Source organism: Mixophyes fleayi, chromosome 3, assembly GCF_038048845.1.
Source record: "Mixophyes fleayi isolate aMixFle1 chromosome 3, aMixFle1.hap1, whole genome shotgun sequence".
Lineage (NCBI taxonomy): Eukaryota > Metazoa > Chordata > Amphibia > Anura > Limnodynastidae > Mixophyes > Mixophyes fleayi.
The window spans coordinates 259,548,749-259,567,046 of NC_134404.1; the positions used below are offsets into that span (position 1 = coordinate 259,548,749).

The window sequence follows — 18,298 nt, forward strand, 5'->3', positions numbered from 1 at the left end:
GGTAGAGATGAGATTGGAGATGTAGAATGGTTCTACAAACCCTAAAGGAGTAACTATATGCTGAGTTGGAAAAATGTGTATTTGAGGACTCTGAGATCTCCTTCTTAGGGTATATCATCACCAAAAATGGCTTTCAATAGACCAAGCAAATGTACAAGCTATTATGGATTGGGAACTTTCTACCAACATCAAAGCAATACAGAATTTTTGGGGGGATTCGTAATTATTATAAAAAGTTTATTAAATTTGTTTTATTCATTGTAGCACCAATTACTGATTTAATCAGAAAATTGGGGAACCCTGCGCTATGGTCTATTCACTTCTCCTGTCCTGTCACCCTGACATTAATTTCACTTTAAATGTAGAAGTGGTTGCTTTAGATGTAGGCATAGCACTGGTGCCGTTTTCTCCAAGAAGTTTTCTCAAGCCGAATTCAGTTATGATATTGGTAAATGTAAACTTCTAGCTATTATATGGACCTTTGAAGAACAGATGCATTGACTAGAGGGGATGTGTCACCCCATTACAGTCTATACAGACCACAAGAACCTTCAATGTAAAGAATCAACTAAGTGAATCAATCCCAGACAGGTAAGATAGGTACTCTTTTAATCAGAGAAAAACCTAGATGCTATCAGCCTCCACTTGTAATGATATATGGCCTGATTCACTAAGGAAATAAATGCCGATACGTGCCATATTTTGCATAAAATCTCTTTGCACATGCCTAGAACCGGATTATATGCCATTGAATGCAGCAACATCCAATTCATCTTCAAGTGCAAAGGACCCTTACAATAGCCTATGATTTCAGGGGTAGAGTGTGGAGAGGAATGGGCGAATACATGTAGTCAATGTACAGTAAAGGCGTGCCAACCATGAGCACATGCAGCAATGTCTGATACAAGCTTTGGGCATCTCTAAGGTACGTGTGTTTCTGTCATATCAATTGCACTAGCTACAGGTTGGGTGTAAGTGTTGATTACTAGTAATAAAGGCTGTGTATTCATGCTAGAACATGTGTTTGCAGTCAGGAGTAACTGTAAAAATGCATTTTATGTACAGTAGACAAAATTTAACATCATGATAATCATGATTTTATTTTTGTTTTACAATTTTGTCATTAATGTCATCATTATTTTTTATCTGCTTTGCAGTACCTCTTTACCACCAGAGGTGCTGCTGTTTTACTATTAAACATTTCCACCTAGGCTGCAGGAGTTAACCTCCTGCCCTGATCAGTACTTGCACCTGTTTCACTGCTTTATATACCTGTCCCAAGCATTGCTCCTTGCAGTTCATCGTTTGTCCAAGCTGCTGTCTGTAAACCCTGTGAATATTCTGTTCCAGTCTGATACTTGGTTTTGACCACTGCCTGTGACTTGACCATCCCTGATTGCAGCCTGGATTGACCTTATTGTTTGTGACCCTGACTTTGTATATCGTTGCCTGGACCAACCCTTTTACCTGGTGTTTGACTCTGCCTATCATCCGTGATACCACTTCCCAGCCTCAGGTTCGTGGTGCCCGCTTCCCGCTCCATTGGACTTACCTGTGTTTGCTGTGTTTCACCATCCATACACAACTGACATTACGCCCAACCTTGAACCTGTTGTTGCTATAGACTGAACTAGTTATCATTCCCTGAATCAGTGACTCATACCTGGTAGATCTGTTACCTTGTACTGCAGTTAACCCTTCATATCCTGGAACTGTTGTTGCTATGGACTAACCTTGCCATTCCTGATGTTTGAAACATATCATTTCTTGCACTGAGTTATTGCTTACAGGTTCTCGGCTTTCCATGTATCTCTGCCTTAATAAACAGACTTTGTTTTATTTAAACACTTTTGCCTTACCCTGAGTTCGTACTAGGAATGAAATTATAACATAATGACTATATTATTAACACGTGACAATCATTGAATACTTATTTTTTCTTTTTCTGTGCGCTCTTTTGGGACTTTATATTCCACATATTTATTAGATGCATCCTGCAGCATGTCCTTTTTAGAGCAGAGCGCACCTAGACCTGTATTCAACAACAGATGTATCTTCAAATCTGCACCTAGTTGAGTATGGACGTCCATATGCCCAATTTACGTGCATTTTAAAAAAAACATAATTTACGTTGGTTTACATGTCTTAATGAATCAGATCCATAGTCCCTACAATCTAGAAAGTTATCAAATGTTACAGTAACTTATATAATAAATGAAACAAAAGGTAAATGAATAAATAAAGGTCAGGTTTTTTTTTCCCATAAAAGGGATAGTATAAAATTTATTCACGTATATTCTTCATAAAAACTAGGGATGAGCGCGCTCGGATTTCTGAAATCCGAGCCCACCCGAACGTTGCGGATCCGAGTCGGATCCGAGACAGATCCGGGTATTGGCGCCAAATTCAAAAGTGAAACTGAGGCTCTGACTCATAATCCCGTTGTCGGATCTCGCGATACTCGGATCCTATAAATTCCCCGCTAGTCGCCGCCATCTTCACTCGGGCATTGATCAGGGTAGAGGGAGGGTGTGTTAGGTGGTCCTCTGTGCTGTTTAGTTCTGTGCTGTTTAGTTCTGTGCTGTTTAGTTCTGTGCTGTGCTGTGCTGTTTAGTGCTGTGCTGTGCTGTGCTGTGCTGTGCTGTGCTGTGTTCTGCAGTATCAGTCCAGTGGTGCTGTGTGCTGTGCTCTGTCCTTCTGAGGTCAGTGGTGCTGCTGGGTCCTGTGCTGTGTCCTGTTCAGTCCAGTGGTGCTGTGTCCTGTGCTCTGTGCTTCTAAGGGCATAGTTATTTCCCCAATATTCCCCTGTGTTTAAAAAAATAAAAAAAAGTTTTTTTAAAAAATACCAAAAACTACTTTAATATTTTTTAATTACCACAAAATTTTCACAACCAATCCTGCAGTATAAGCCCATTGGTACTGCAATATTACCAAGTTCACACATTCAGCAGTAAAAGTCCAGTGGTACTGCAATATTACAAAGTTTACACATTCTGCAGTATCAGTCCAGTGGTGCTGTGTCCTGTGCTCTGTCCTGCTGAGTTCCGTAGTGCTGCTGGGTCCTGTGCCGTGTCCTGTTCAGTCCAGTGGTGCTGTGTCCTGTGCTCTGTGCTTCTAAGGGCATAGTTATTTCCCCATTATTCCCAAGTTTTTAAAAAATAAAAAAAAAGTAAAAAATAATACAAAATTTAAAAAAAAAAAATATATAATAATTATAACCAAATTTGCAAAACCAATCCAGCATTATAAGTCCATTGGTACTGCAATATTACCAAGTTCACACATTCTGCAGTATCAGTCCAGTGGTGCTGTGTCCTGTGCTCTGTCCTGCTGAGTTCCGTAGTGCTGCTGGGTCCTGTGCCGTGTCCTGTTCAGTCCAGTGGTGCTGTGTCCTGTGCTCTGTGCTTCTAAGGGCATAGTTATTTCCCCACTATTCCCAAGTTTTTTAAAAATAAAAAAAAAGTAAAAAAAAAAAATAAAAAAAAAAATATAATAATTATAACCAAATTTGCAAAACCAATCCAGCAGTATAAGTCCATTGGTACTGCAATATTACCAAGTTCACACATTCTGCAGTATCTTGTGCTACATATAATGGAGACCAAAAATTTGGAGGATAAAGTAGGGAAAGATCAAGACCCACTTCCTCCTAATGCTGAAGCTGCTGCCACTAGTCATGACATAGACGATGAAATGCCATCAACGTCGTCTTCCAAGCCCGATGCCCAATCTCGTAGTACCGGGCATGTAAAATCCAAAAAGCCCAAGTTAAGAAAAAGTAGCAAAAAGAGAAACTTAAAATCATCTGAGGAGAAACGTAAAGTTGCCAATATGCCATTTACGACACGGAGTGGCAAGGAACGGCTTAGGCCCTGGCCCGTGTTCATGACTAGTGGTTCAGCTTCACCCACGGATCTTAGCCCTCCTCCTCCTCCCCCCCCCCTACAAAAAATTGAAGAGAGTTATGCTGTCAGCAACAAAACAGCAAACAACTCTGCCTTCTAAAGAGAAATTATCACAAATCCCCAAGGCGAGTCCAAGGGTGTTGGTGGTTGTCAAGCCTGACCTTCCCATCACTGTACGGGAAGAGGTGGCTCGGGAGGAGGCTATTGATGATGTAGCTGGCGCTGTGGAGGAACTTGATGATGAGGATGGTGATGTGGTTATTGTAAATGAGGCACCAGGGGGGGAAACAGCTGATGTCCATGGGATGAAAAAGCCCATCGTCATGCCTGGTCAGAAGACCAAAAAATGCACCTCTTCGGTCTGGAGTTATTTTTATCCAAATCCAGACAACCAATGTATGGCAATATGTAGCTTATGTAAAGCTCAAATAAGCAGGGGTAAGGATCTTGCCCACCTAGGAACATCCTCCCTTATACGTCACCTGAATAACCTTCATAGTTCAGTGGTTAGTTCAGGAACTGGGGCTAGGACCCTCATCGGTACAGGGACACCTAAATCCCGTGGTCCAGTTGGATACACACCAGCAACACCCTCCTCGTCAACTTCCTCCACAATCTCCATCAGATTCAGTCCTGCAGCCCAAGTCACCAGCCAGACTGAGTCCTCCTCAATACGGGATTCATCCGAGGAATCCTGCAGCGGTACGCCTACTACTGCCACTGCTGCTGTTGCTGCTGTTAGTCGGTCATCTTCCCAGAGGGGAAGTCGTAAGACCGCTAAGTCTTTCACCAAACAATTGACCGTCCAACAGTCGTTTGCCATGACCACCAAATACGATAGTAGTCACCCTATTGCAAAGCGTATAACTGCGGCTGTAACTGCAATGTTGGTGTTAGACGTGCGCCCGGTGTCCGCCATCAGTGGAGTGGGATTTAGAGGGTTGATGGAGGTATTGTGTCCCCGGTACCAAATCCCCTCGAGATTCCACTTCACTAGGCAGGCGATACCAAAAATGTACAGAGAAGTACGATCAAGTGTCCTCAGTGCTCTTAAAAATGCGGTTGTACCCACTGTCCACTTAACCACGGACATGTGGACAAGTGGTTCTGGGCAAACGAAGGACTATATGACTGTGACAGCCCACTGGGTAGATGCATCCCCTTCCGCAGCAACAGCAACAGCTGCATCAGTAGCAGCATCTACAAAATGGCTGCTCATGCAAAGGCAGGCAACATTGTGCATTACAGGCTTTAATAAGAGGCACAACGCTGACAACATATTAGAGAAAATGAGGGAAATTATCTCCCAGTGGCTTACCCCACTTAGACTCTCATGGGGATTTGTGGTGTCAGACAATGCCAGTAACATTGTGCGGGCATTAAATATGGGCAATTTCCAGCACGTCCCATGTTTTGCCCACACCATTAATTTGGTGGTGCAGCATTACCTCAAGAGTGACAGGGGTGTGCAGGAGATGCTTGCGGTGGCCCGCAAAATTGCTGGACACTTTCGGCATTCAGCCAGTGCCTACCGCAGACTAGAGGCACATCAAAAAAGCTTGAACCTGCCCTGCCATCACCTCAAACAAGAGGTTGTGACGCGCTGGAACTCCACCCTCTATATGCTGCAGAGGATGGAGGAGCAGCAAAAGGCCATTCAGGCCTACACAGCCACCTACGACATAGGCAAAGGAGTGGGGATGCGCCTCAGTCAAGCGCAGTGGAGACTGATTTCCGTGTTGTGCAAGGTTCTGCAGCCATTTGAACTTGCCACACGAGAAGTCAGTTCCGACACTGCCAGCTTGAGTCAGGTCATTCCCCTGATCAGGCTGTTGCAGAAGCAGCTGGAGAAAGTGAGGGAGGAGCTGGTAAGCCATTGCGATTACAGCAAGCATGTAGCTCTTGTGGATGTAGCCCTTCGTACGCTTTGCCAGGATCCGAGGGTGGTCACTCTTTTAAAGTCAGAGGAATACATTCTGGCCACCGTGCTCGATCCTCGGTTTAAAGCGTATGTTGTGTCTCTGTTTCCGGCGGACACAAATCTACAGCGGTGCAAAGACCTGCTGGTCAGGAGATTGTCCTCTGAAGAGGACCGTGACATGCCAACAGCTCCACCCTCATTTTCTTCCACATCTATGGCTGCGAGGAAAAAGCTCAGTTTTCCCAAAAGAGGCACTGGCGGGGATGCTGATAACATCTGGTCCGGACTGAAGGACCTGCCAACCATTGCAGACATGTCTACTCTCGCTGCATTGGATGCTGTGACAATAGAAAAAATTGTGGATGATTACTTTGCTGACACCATCCAAGTAGACATGTCAGACAGTCCATATTGTTACTGGCAGGAAAAAAAGGCAGTTTGGAAGCCCCTGTACAAACTGGCTCTATTTTACCTGAGTTGTCCCCCCTCCAGTGTGTACTCGGAAAGAGTTTTTAGTGCAGCGGGGAACCTGGTCAGTGAGCGGCGAAGGAGGTTGCTTCCTCACAACGTTGAAAAAATGATGTTTATAAAAATGAATAATCAATTCCTCAATGAAGTACAGCACTGCCCTCCAGATACTACAGAGGGACCTGTGGTTGTGGAGTCCAGCGGGGACGAATTGATAATGTGTGATGAGGAGGAAGTACACAGTGTAGGGGGAGAGGAATCAGAGGTTGAGGATGAGGACGACATCTTGCCTCAGTAGAGCCTGTTTAGTCTGTACAGGGAGAGATGAATAGCTTTTTTGGTGTGGGGGCCCAAACAAACCAATCATTTCAGTCAAAGTTGTTTGGTAGGCCCTGTCGCTGAAATGATTGGTTTGTTAAAGTGTGCATGTCCTATTTCAACAACAGACCTCTCAACTGCAGCTCATCCCTCCTCTGCGGGGATAATGTCTCCTGTGCTCTGACACGTCACTCTGTGTACTCTCAGCCTCAGGATCTGACACTACAGCTACCATGCCTCTTGTAGCAGCCCTCACTCCAGGGCATCTTCCATGTGCAGTGTCCCCCTCTCTCTTGGGTTCACTATAGTGGCATGGAGTTCTCCCCCTCATCCAGGGCACACATTCCTTGCCCTGGCTCAGTCACCACGCTCAGACTTCCAGGCAATGCTGGGGGAGCCTGGGAGCTTCCACCCCAGGTCCCCAGCTACAACTCTCCTCTCCTGTGTCTTCTCTCTCTTTCTGACACTTTAAAGATCGTGCCTTTAAATGAAAAAGTCAGTCTTCATTGCACGACTATGTGCAAGTGCAACAGGGACATTTTTTTGGGTTTACAAAGTCAAACAATAACACTACGACCCTGTCTGTCTGGGGTCTGTCAATGACGAATTGTCTGGAGCATGTTTGGAGGAGGTATTGTGGCCCCGGTATCAAATTGGGTACCGGGGCCACCCCACTATGCAGTCCAGATACTTGTTTGGTGGAATTCCGACACGTTGAGGGTTTTTTAATTATATTGTGGCCTCGGTACCAAATTGTGTACCGGGGCCACCACACTACGCAGTCAAGATACTTGTTTGGTGGAATTCAGACCAGTTGAGGGTTTTATTATTATATTGTGTGGACCACTCTATCTATACCACACTACAACTCTATACCACTCTATTTCCTACTTTAATTCTATTTAATTCTATTTCCTACTTTAATTCTATTACTAATTAATTACCATAAAGAGGAACAAAAAAAACCAATTTTACCAAAAGTATAATATGACTTAGACTTACAAACACTACACTTGAAAGATCGTGCCTTTAAATGAAAAAGTCAGTCTTCATTGCACGACTATGTGCAAGTGCAACAGGGACATTTTTTTGGGTTTACAAAGTCAAACAATAACACTACGACCCTGTCTGTCTGGGGTCTGTCAATGACGAATTGTCTGGAGCATGTTTTGAGGAGGTATTGTGGCCCCGGTATCAAATTGGGTACCGGGGCCTCCCCACTATGCAGTCCAGATACTTGTTTGGTGGAATTCCGACACGTGGAGGGTTTTTTAATTATATTGTGGCCTCGGTACCAAATTGTGTACCGGGGCCACCACACTACGCAGTCAAGATACTTGTTTGGTGGAATTCAGACCAGTTGAGGGTTTTATTATTATATTGTGTGGACCACTCTATCTATACCACACTACAACTCTATACCACTCTATTTCCTACTTTAATTCTATTTAATTCTATTTCCTACTTTAATTCTATTACTAATTAATTACCATAAAGAGGAACAAAAAAAAACAATTTTACCAAAAGTATAATATGACTTAGACTTACAAACACTACACTTGAAAGATCGTGCCTTTAAATGAAAAAGTAAGTCTTCATTGCACGACTATGTGCAACAGGGACAGTTTTTTTCTTTACAAAGTCAACTAATAACACTTGGACCCTGTCTGTCTTTAACATACTTGATGGGATCTCAATGACGAATTGTCTGTAGCATGTTTGGAGGAGGTATTGTGGCCCCGGTATCAAGTTGGGTACCGGGGCCACCCCACTACGCAGTCCAGATACTTGTTTGGTGGAATTCTGACACGTGGAGGGTGTATTTATTTTATTGTGGCCCCGGTATCAAATTGGGTACCGGGGCCACCCCACTACGCAGTCCAGATACTTGTTTGGTGGAATTCTGACACGTGGAGGGTGTATTTATTTTATTGTGGCCCCGGTATCAAATTGGGTACCGGGGCCACCCCACTACGCAGTCCAGATACTTGTTTGGTGGAATTCTGACACGTGGAGGGTTTTTTAATTATATTGTGGCCTCGGTACCAAATTGTGTACCGGGGCCACCACACTACGCAGTCAAGATAGATAGATGCGTATCATAGATAAAGTACATTCAGTGGTGTGGGGCAAATTGAAAAATATTCAAAATGCACTGACATTATCAAAAACAAGAGGTTGTCACACGCTAAAACTCCAACATGTATATGATGGAGAGGATGGAGGAGCAGCCGTATGTGTAGTGTAATGCAGACCTGTTGAAGGTTTTTTATATATTTTATTGTGGTGCCCAGTGCCCACTCCTCTAGGCAGTCCAGGTACATTTATTGGTGCGATTCATAAAAGTTCAGGGTTTTTAATATATTGTGGTGACCCACTCCTCTACGCAGTCCAGGTACAATTATTGGTGCGAATCATAAAAGTTCAGGGTTTTTAAGATATTGTGGTGACCCACTCCTCTACGCAGTCCAGGTACAATTATTGGTGCGAATCATAAAAGTTCAGGGTTTTTAAGATATTGTGGTGACCCACTCCTCTACGCAGTCCAGGTACAATTATTGGTGCGAATCATAAAAGTTCAGGGTTTTTAATATATTGTGGTGACCCACTCCTCTACGCAGTCCAGGTACAATTATTGGTGCGAATCATAAAAGTTCAGGGTTTTTAAGATATTGTGGTGACCCACTCCTCTACGCAGTCCAGGTACAATTATTGGTGCGAATCATAAAAGTTCAGGGTTTTTAAGATATTGTGGTGACCCACTCCTCTACGCAGTCCAGGTACATTTATTGGTGCGAATCATAAAAGTTCAGGGTTTTTAATATATATTGTGGTGACCCACTCCTCGTCGCAGTCCAGAAAGATACCTTGTTGCAACGTTTTGGACTAATAACTATATTGTGAGGTGTTCAGAATACACTGTAAATTAGTGGAAATGCTTGTTATTGAATGTTATTGAGGTTAATAATAGCCTAGGAGTGAAAATAAGCCCAAAAACTTGATTTTTAAACTTTTTATGTTTTTTTCAAAAAAAATCCGAATCCAATACCTTAAATCCGAACCGAGACCTTTCGTCAAGTGTTTTGCGAGACAAATCCGAACCTCAAAAATAACGAAAATCCGGATCCAAAACACAAAACACGAGACCTCAAAAGTCGCCGGTGCACATCCCTAATAAAAACACAAAACAGTGTACTCTTATTTCTATAGTAAAATGTTGGATATAGGCCTTCATATGATTACACACTGATCTTAATCAAAATACCGTCTAGAAATTAGTCTATCCCATGAACTCCGTAAAGGTCATATGAATCCCCCTTAGTATTTCCTGAACAGTCCAGTTTCTATATAGTTTAATAAGCAAAGTGATCTTTTGTGAGAAAATACTTTGTTCCAATAAGGTCAGTTAGAAAACATAGGGATTCGTTACACACAAATCTGTTGCTCCATTTCTCTTACTTGCTGCAAAGTATACGTTTCCCTTCCTTCTTCTAATTGGCGTTTAATAGGGATATTCAATTGTGCCATTTTTGGATAATAGCACTTAGGTAGTCTTTCAAGACTTGGACTTTCCCAGAGTCCAAGCCATATGCTTCAGTTTGTGTCTTCTTTACTTAATAGCTGGGATATGTTTCTCACAGCTGCCTTGCTGCTATGGCAGCGTGCATTGTTTATGCTGATATTTCTTATTGCAATGTGCTTCTGTTCTCGTTATAAGTGCAGCTTCTTAAATGTTACCTTCCATATGGAGTGGTTATTTTGCTATTCATTATAACTTCTGCATGTCATTCAGAAAGGGGGTGTTGGACACTCAAGGTAAGATGATATTATTATTATTATTGTTGATATTATTATCGTAGATTTGCATGGCGCCACAGTGCTCCGCAACGCCGCACAGTAGGGAAGACAAGGACATACATAAAACAGGACATACGTAAAACAAGAACAGACAAGGCAGACAAAATGAATGGAGACATGAATACGAAGGGTATGGAGGACCCTGCTCATTAGAGAGCTTACATTCTAAAGGGAAGAGGGCACAGCAGAAACAAGAGGTGGGAGTGTGGCTCAGAGTAAAGATTGGGATAGTTGTGAGGGTGCATTAGTGTGAATAGTGTATATAATGAAGATATCCACAGCATTTAAAGTAGTGTTCTCCATATCCTCTCATGCCCTGAAAAACATGTAAGCGGTTACACTATGAAGGACTTATGTGATCAGTACTATCCTTGGTAATGTATCCCTTGCTGGGAACAATAGGATTCTTTGGCCTACTGCCCATTTTTTAATCAGGGTTCCACCTGCTCATCACTGTGGATGTGTGACTGTGTGGGAAAAAGGAGGGACGCAAAAAAAAAAAAAGTCTGGGGCTGCCCATAGAAGAACGGAGTCAGGAGGAAGGTGTACTCCAACCCTGAGGACTGTATGTCTTTGTGTGCCTGCCAGAAGTGAGGTGACATCGGCTCTGAGGACACATGGGTAACTTGCAATATTGTATATCTGTGCTCATTGATTGTGTTACACTGCACAGTATTGTGTGTGAAGTGTTGGATAAATTATAGCCTTTCGTGAGAACTTGTAACATTCCTGAAAGCTGTAGTTAATCTGGTTTAAATATAGTTTCTGAAAAATCGCCATAGTATGGCCACTGTGGAATAGCCAAAGAGGTGATCCGTTACTCTTGGGTACCTGGTTCTGGACACCCTGTTGGGAGATTTGTGCCCAGAATAAAAGCCATAGAACCTTATCTTATCTATAACTTTCTCCCTTACCATTACCCAATAAGCCCTTGTCTATGGATTTTATTGTAGAGCTGCCTCCATCAAAAGAAAGGACACACCACGATCTGGGTAGTAGACAGATTTAGCAAGACACATTTTGTGCCCTTTGTGGGATTGCACATGGCTAATACTTTAGCCTCGCTTTTTGTTAATTATATTGTTAAACTCAATGGCATTCCTAACAAAATATTTTCTGACAGGGGTTTGCAATTCATGGCTCAATTCTAGAAAGCATTTTGTAATAATTTAAGCATTGATCTTTTCTTCTCATCAGTATACCATCCATAGTTTAATAGTCAGACCGAGCAAGTCAACCAAGCACTAGAACAATATTGAAGATGTTATATCTCCAAGATTCATGATGACTGGGAAGAATTCCTGTCATTAGACACATTTGCATATAATAAGTCCTCTCATGTCTCTACTGGCTCCTCCCCTTTTTCTGTGTACACCCCAAGCCCTGTTCCTTTATCTGTACCTGCTCCTTCTTATGTTCAAAAAGTTAGGTGGGTTTCTTTACATGTAAGGGTTAGTTGGAAGAACATACAAGCATCATATCATTACTTCATGCAGCTTCCCAGTCTAATTTTTTTTCAGACCTTCACTATAAGAAGTGCTGTCAGGGTCTGATTCTCAACTAAAATCATAACCTGATGCCAACCATCTCATAAATTGGGACTCACATTTATTGGACTTTATAAAATCATCAAGAGGATAATTTTGTTCTCTTTCCAGTTGTCTCTTCATATTTCTATGAAAATTCCCAGAACTTTTCATTGTGTTTTGCTCAATTTGGAAATTTGATAAAGATTGTTATTATCATAAAGACTAGAGTTGGCAATCAAAAGAACAAAAAAAGGCCCTCCAGTCCATTAATTGCAGCAATTCCCATAAAATCATTTACACGTTCAACATATCTTTTCTCATATTCTGTCAAACTTGCCTTTATTCCAGAGATTAATGTTGGCGAAATATTAAAAATATATAAGAAGAATGTGTAAAAGAAGAGAAATAGTGAATAATAAAAACAGAACCCTTCAGTGTATTTCAGATATTTTGATGATACAGGAAATTGGTTTCAAGAAAGTGTGTTTAAAGTTTATTCCAAAATATCATCCACATTGGGATCCCAGTAAGGGATGATTTATTCTCTCATACACTGATATCCTTCCTAGTAAGATTGACCATATGGATCTGGCTATACAAAGATATATGCATGATTACTGTTTCATCAGTATTTATTTGAATTGGCAATGTTATTGCTTAGGTTCTTCTGTCTGATATTTGTGAAATATCAGACATATACACATTTGAGGATAAACTATCTAATAATCTTGGATCCTACATATTAAATGCCATAAAGAATGAATCTACTGTACACTCCATGTGTTACCAATGGATATTATTTCTGACCGCGGCTCCCTGTTTATTGCTCAATTCTGGAGGTCATTTTGTACACTCCTTGGAACAAACATCAGCCTGTCCTCAGCAAATCATCCACAATCCAATGGACAAACCGAAATGGTTAATCAATCCTTGGATTTTTTTTTACGTTTATACACTTCTGAATTTCACAACAACTGTTACCCTGGGCGGAGTTTGCATACAACAATTCCTGCTATTCCTCCACTTGTACCTCTCAGTTCTATTGCAACCTTGGTTTCCATCCTAGATCTAACTCTTTGGCCGTGCTCTACTCTTCTGGGCTCCCTGGCATACACTCTATGGCTTCTAATATTCACACAGACTTGAACTGTTTGTAATGTCTGCATGCAATAATTCACCGCTCCTTTTCTTTCCCTCTTTGCAGCGATTGACCACATTTTTTACAGTTTTTAAAACTTTTTTGCATTTTTTCCAAAGTTTGCAATTACTCAATGTAGGTATTACTTTTTCAAATTTACAATTTTTTCTCAATTTACAAAACATGTTTCTAGTATGACAAACAAACAGAGAAACCATCAGTGTGATTAACTGATCATAAATCTCTCTCACTGCAGGGTGAGCCAGAGACACAAAACAATGTGATGTCCTATAATACCATAATTCTCCCTCACTCTCAGGTGAGCCAGAGAATACAAGGTCTTCTAGACCATTCACAAATCTCTTACAAACAGAGATTAACCTTTTGAAACCCTGCCGAGCAGCGCCATTAGATGTTCCAGGTTGAATAAGGGCCTTTTGGTTTCAAAGAGTTAATGACTCATGAATGCAAGATTTACTGTGAAGTTTACCTTTATTTTTACAATAAACATAACATAAAAGATAAAGTAAATCAAATCCTTAGCTTCCAATATGATTAAGTAACAGTCAAGTTCCAAGACCCCTCTTTCACACGAAAGCTGGGAAAACAATAGGCACCTTTCTTCAGTCATGAGGCAAAGGTCTCTCTGGCTGCATTCCAGTTTTATACTCAGAGAACAAAGGGTCTTAGAATCAACTTACATATAAAGGTATAAACATATTTTCAATCTCGCTATTGGTGTATTGTTGATAAGAAAGATACATCCTATGCACATGTGCAGAAGCATCAGAGACACCACCCTGGCATAACATGTGGAGATGTCTCGGCCCAGCCTTTGATCAGATAAGAATTTTACAATACACATAGAAAAGTACAAATACAACAAAAATAGAGCTCAGTGGCCATTTTGATAGGCCTGTTACAATAAGTCACTCACACTTTCCCCACTAGCAGCTACAATTGTTATTACCCCTATCTTATCTATCAAATGTTCCTCACGCATTTTATATTGTAAGCTCATTTGGGTAGGGCCTACAGAACATGTGTCATAAATGTGTAAATAAATAGTAAACTGTTAAATACCTAAGAAATAAATACAAGTTCATTTAGTGAACCATGACCTGGAATGGTACAAATATAGCAATATTTAGTATTGTGTGGTCAAAATGATAACATACCACTTTACTTGAACAATGTGTATGCTAAAACATGTGGGACCGAATGAGATTAATGTGACATGTGATGACAAATTGAACATATGTTATCTACTCCATGTGATGAAAATAATGGGGATTGAGATTCTGTGACATACAGTTATGGCCAAAAGTTTTGAGAATGACACAAATATTATTTTTCACAAAGTCTGCTGCCTCAGTTTTTATGATGGCAATTTGAATACACTCCAGAATGTCATGAAGAGTGATCAGAAGAATTGCAATTAATTTCAAAGTCCCTCTTTGCCATGACAATGAACTTTATCCCAAAAACATTTCCAATGCAGTTCAGCTCTGCCACAAAAGGACCAGCTGACATCAGGTCAGTGATTCTCTCGTTAACACAGGTCAGAGTGTTGACGAGGACAAGGCTGGAGATCACTCTGTCATACTGATTGAGTTAGAATAACAGACTGGAAACTTTAAAAGGAGGGTGGTGCTTGAAATCATTGTTCTTCCTCTGTTACAAGGAAACACGTGCAGTCATCATTTCTTTGCACAAAAAGAGCTTCCCAGGCAAGAATATTGCTGCTAGTAAGATAGCGCCAACATCAACCATTTATTGGATCATCAAGAACTTTAAGGAGAGAGGTTCAATAGTTGTGAAGAAGGCTTCAAGGCGCCCAAGAACGCCCAGCAAGCGTCAGGACCGTATCCTAAATTTGATACAGCTGCGGGATCGGGGCACCACCAATGCAGAGCTTGCTCAGGAATGGCAGCAGGCAGGTGTGAGTGCATCTGCACGCACAATGAGGCGAAGACCTTTGGAGGATGTCCTGGTGTCAAGAAGGCCAGCAAAGAAGCCACTTCTCTCCAGGATAAACATTAGGCACAGACTGATATTCTGTAAAAGGTACAGGGATTGGACTGCTGGGGACCGGGGTAAAGTCATTATCTCTAATGAATCTACTTTCAGATTGTTAGAGGCATCTGGAAAAAAGCTTGTCTAGAGAAGAAAAGGTTAGCGCTACCATCAGTCCTGTGTCATGCCAAAAGGTAAAGCATCCTGAGACCATTCATGTGTGGGGTTGCTTCTCAGCCAAGTGAGTGGGCTCACTCAAAATTTTACCTAAGAACACAGCCATAAATAAAGAATGGTATCAAAACATCCTCCAAAGCAACTTCTCCCAACCATCCAAGAACACTTTGGTGACGAATAATGACTTTTCCAGCATGATGGAGCACCTTACCATAAGGCAAAAGTGATAACTAAGTGGCTCGGGGATCAAAACATTGAAATTATAGGTCCATGGCCAGGAAACTCCCAAGACCTTAATCCCATTGAGAACTTGTGGTCAATCCTCAAGAGGCAGGTGGACAAACAAAAACCTACAAATTCTGGCAAACTCCAAGCACTGATTAGGCAAGAAAGGACGGCCATCAGTCAGTATGTGGCCCAGAAGTAAAATGACAGCATGCTAGGGCGAATTGCAGAGGTCTTCAAAAAGAAAAGTAAACACTGCAAATATTGACTCTTTGCATAAACTTAATGTAATTGTCAATAAACGCCTTTGACACTTATGAAATGCTTGTAATTTTACTTCAGTATACCATAGCAACATCTGACAAAAAGGTCTAAAAACACTGAAGCAGCAAACTTTGTGAAAGCCAATACTTGTGTCTTTTGGCCACGATTGTACATGCAAATGGTGGACTTGATAAATAATAACATGTAAATAACATGTAATTTGAATCTTGTCAATAAAAGAAAGATAAAAAGGCATTATGAAATTAATTGATTTTATTTTAACATACATCAAAACTCTAGTACAACAGAACATGTTTCCAAACATTATTAAAACATTAAAAGCTTATTATTGCAAACATTTCTCAGAGAAAATGTTGAAGGTGCATTGTCACATACAATATTGCATTCAAATTTAGTATTTTAAAGTCACCTGCAATAAAGAAATGACTAATAATACATTGTAAATATGACAATTATTTAGGCTAAATCTGCTTAGGTGCAAGACGGACAATTTAGGATTTAACATCTACCTCCTAAAATAATTGTAGGAATTACATATCAAGATTTCAAATGTTCCAAAGCACTTTAGTAATTTTAGCCCCTAGTATACCACTTATGCTCTCAATGCGTTTTTCTAGACACCTGCGTCACATGAAACAAACATATTTTGACAAGTGCATTGAAATAGAAAAGCATTATCTAATGGGAACTGACTAATGAAATGTGCACATACAAAAATTGTTTAATACATTAGACAATTTTACTTTAATCATTCTTTGCAAAACCTTCTTTATAAACAAATAAACTTATCTACCAGTGCCAGTAAATGATTTATGTTATCCCTTCACATTTTTTGCAGACTTAAAACGGTAATAATAAGATATGACAAAGAATGAAAGTCAAGAATAAACTTCTACTATATATTTTCTTTTATTACAATGATCTTTTGCAAAGTGAAGATTTGCATCATACCACTGTGAATATGATGAGTCAATCATATTCTTGTGCTTTATATACAAATACTAAATCCATCCTAAAACTACAATTACACTTTCCTTTTTAAATATATCTGAAAACCAATAAAATATGTTCACCTGAAATTGACAGTTAAAAATACTATAACATACAAATTAACAATGTACTAGTAGTGCCAGATTGGTATGCTAAGGAATTATATAATCAAATCCTGCTAAAGCAGAGAAACAGTGTCTCAGTCATTTGAAATGGTCAGTACAGATGAAGCAAAGCAACAATATTATATTTTTGTTGAATAATAATTTAAGTAGTATTAAACACAATATATGGTCAAAATGTTATATACAGAAAATGTATTTGTTTAATTAATTAGTTACCAACAGTAAACATCCCCACAAAATAAATAATCAGCTATACTTCCTTTTCTTATTAATGGTACAACAGCTATACAAATTATTATCTGTGGAGTAAAGAGCTCCCAATCTGTTTACACTGCATATAAAACACTACCAGGCACTGTGTCTTTCAGCAAATAAATAACTTGTGATTCAGCTTAATCAGCAGAGGTGTAGACTATATCTGTACTACTGGGAAACACAAGTATGTGCTTACAGACCATATATTTATATTCTTTATTGCTATTACAATATGATTTACATATGTCAGAGCACCATTTAATGCAAGATTGGCATCTTCCCAAAGAACACACAGTATGTGGCAATTCAGGTGCACTCCTGTAATGAGGAGTAAGCATTACATTTGAAAATCTCTCAAGGACAGCAAGTTTTACATTCATCTTTGATTCTCATATTCTCAACAATTCAGTAAACCGAGGTGATATTCATAGACAGGTTTAGTTATCCTTTTTTCTGAATGTTGATACAAAGCATTATTACCTGAAATAAGTCACATTATATTACCATGTTAATTTACATTTTTCCTACTGTTATATTATTATGTGGTATTTAATGATGTTAGGTTTTCTTATCCACTGAATTAAAAAACCATTCTCTGAATTTTCGTAGCTGGGCAGAAGCTGTTTGAGACTCCTCTTGTAGTCTTATGTTATATTGGCGTAAATGATGCACTTCGGCCTGTAACATTGCCTTGTCTTCTTTTTCCTAAAAACAAAAAATAACAGAAATAGAGTAACAATGAATTCTAATGCCTGTAGACTGTGTAATACTCCCTTTGTAATTGCACTTCCTCTCCTGGTATTGATAATATAATGAAACATTATTTTTAAAATAAATTATTAAGAATTCTGAAAGAATATATAGCAGCCAAAAAATTATATGAAAAATGAGATCAATACCTTCAAGTATCTACCAATAAGTTTAAACTAGTGGGGGTAGATTCAATTAGCAGCTGCGCATTATTACCATTACAACGGTAATTTTTTTGCTGATTTTTTTTTTCCATGAGCTGCAAGAAAAAATCAGCAGAGATTTTCTGCAAATCCCACTAATTGAATCTGCCCTGTAATGTCAGGATCCAGAAAGTT

At 40.1% G+C, this 18,298-nt stretch overlaps 1 protein-coding gene across 4 annotated transcripts in view; it reads right to left on the minus strand.

Annotated features, from left to right (window-relative positions):
- Positions 1-16,074: 16,074 nt before the first annotated feature.
- SIPA1L2 (signal induced proliferation associated 1 like 2) overlaps positions 16,075-18,298 on the minus strand; it is a 364,597-nt gene continuing 362,373 nt past the window's right edge. For all 4 annotated transcript variants that reach the window (XM_075203505.1, XM_075203506.1, XM_075203503.1 and 1 more), the window contains one exon: positions 16,075-17,915. In XM_075203505.1, the coding sequence (XP_075059606.1) occupies positions 17,769-17,915 (147 nt within the window). In that variant the 3' untranslated portion in view covers positions 16,075-17,768. The remainder of the gene's footprint in view (positions 17,916-18,298) is intronic.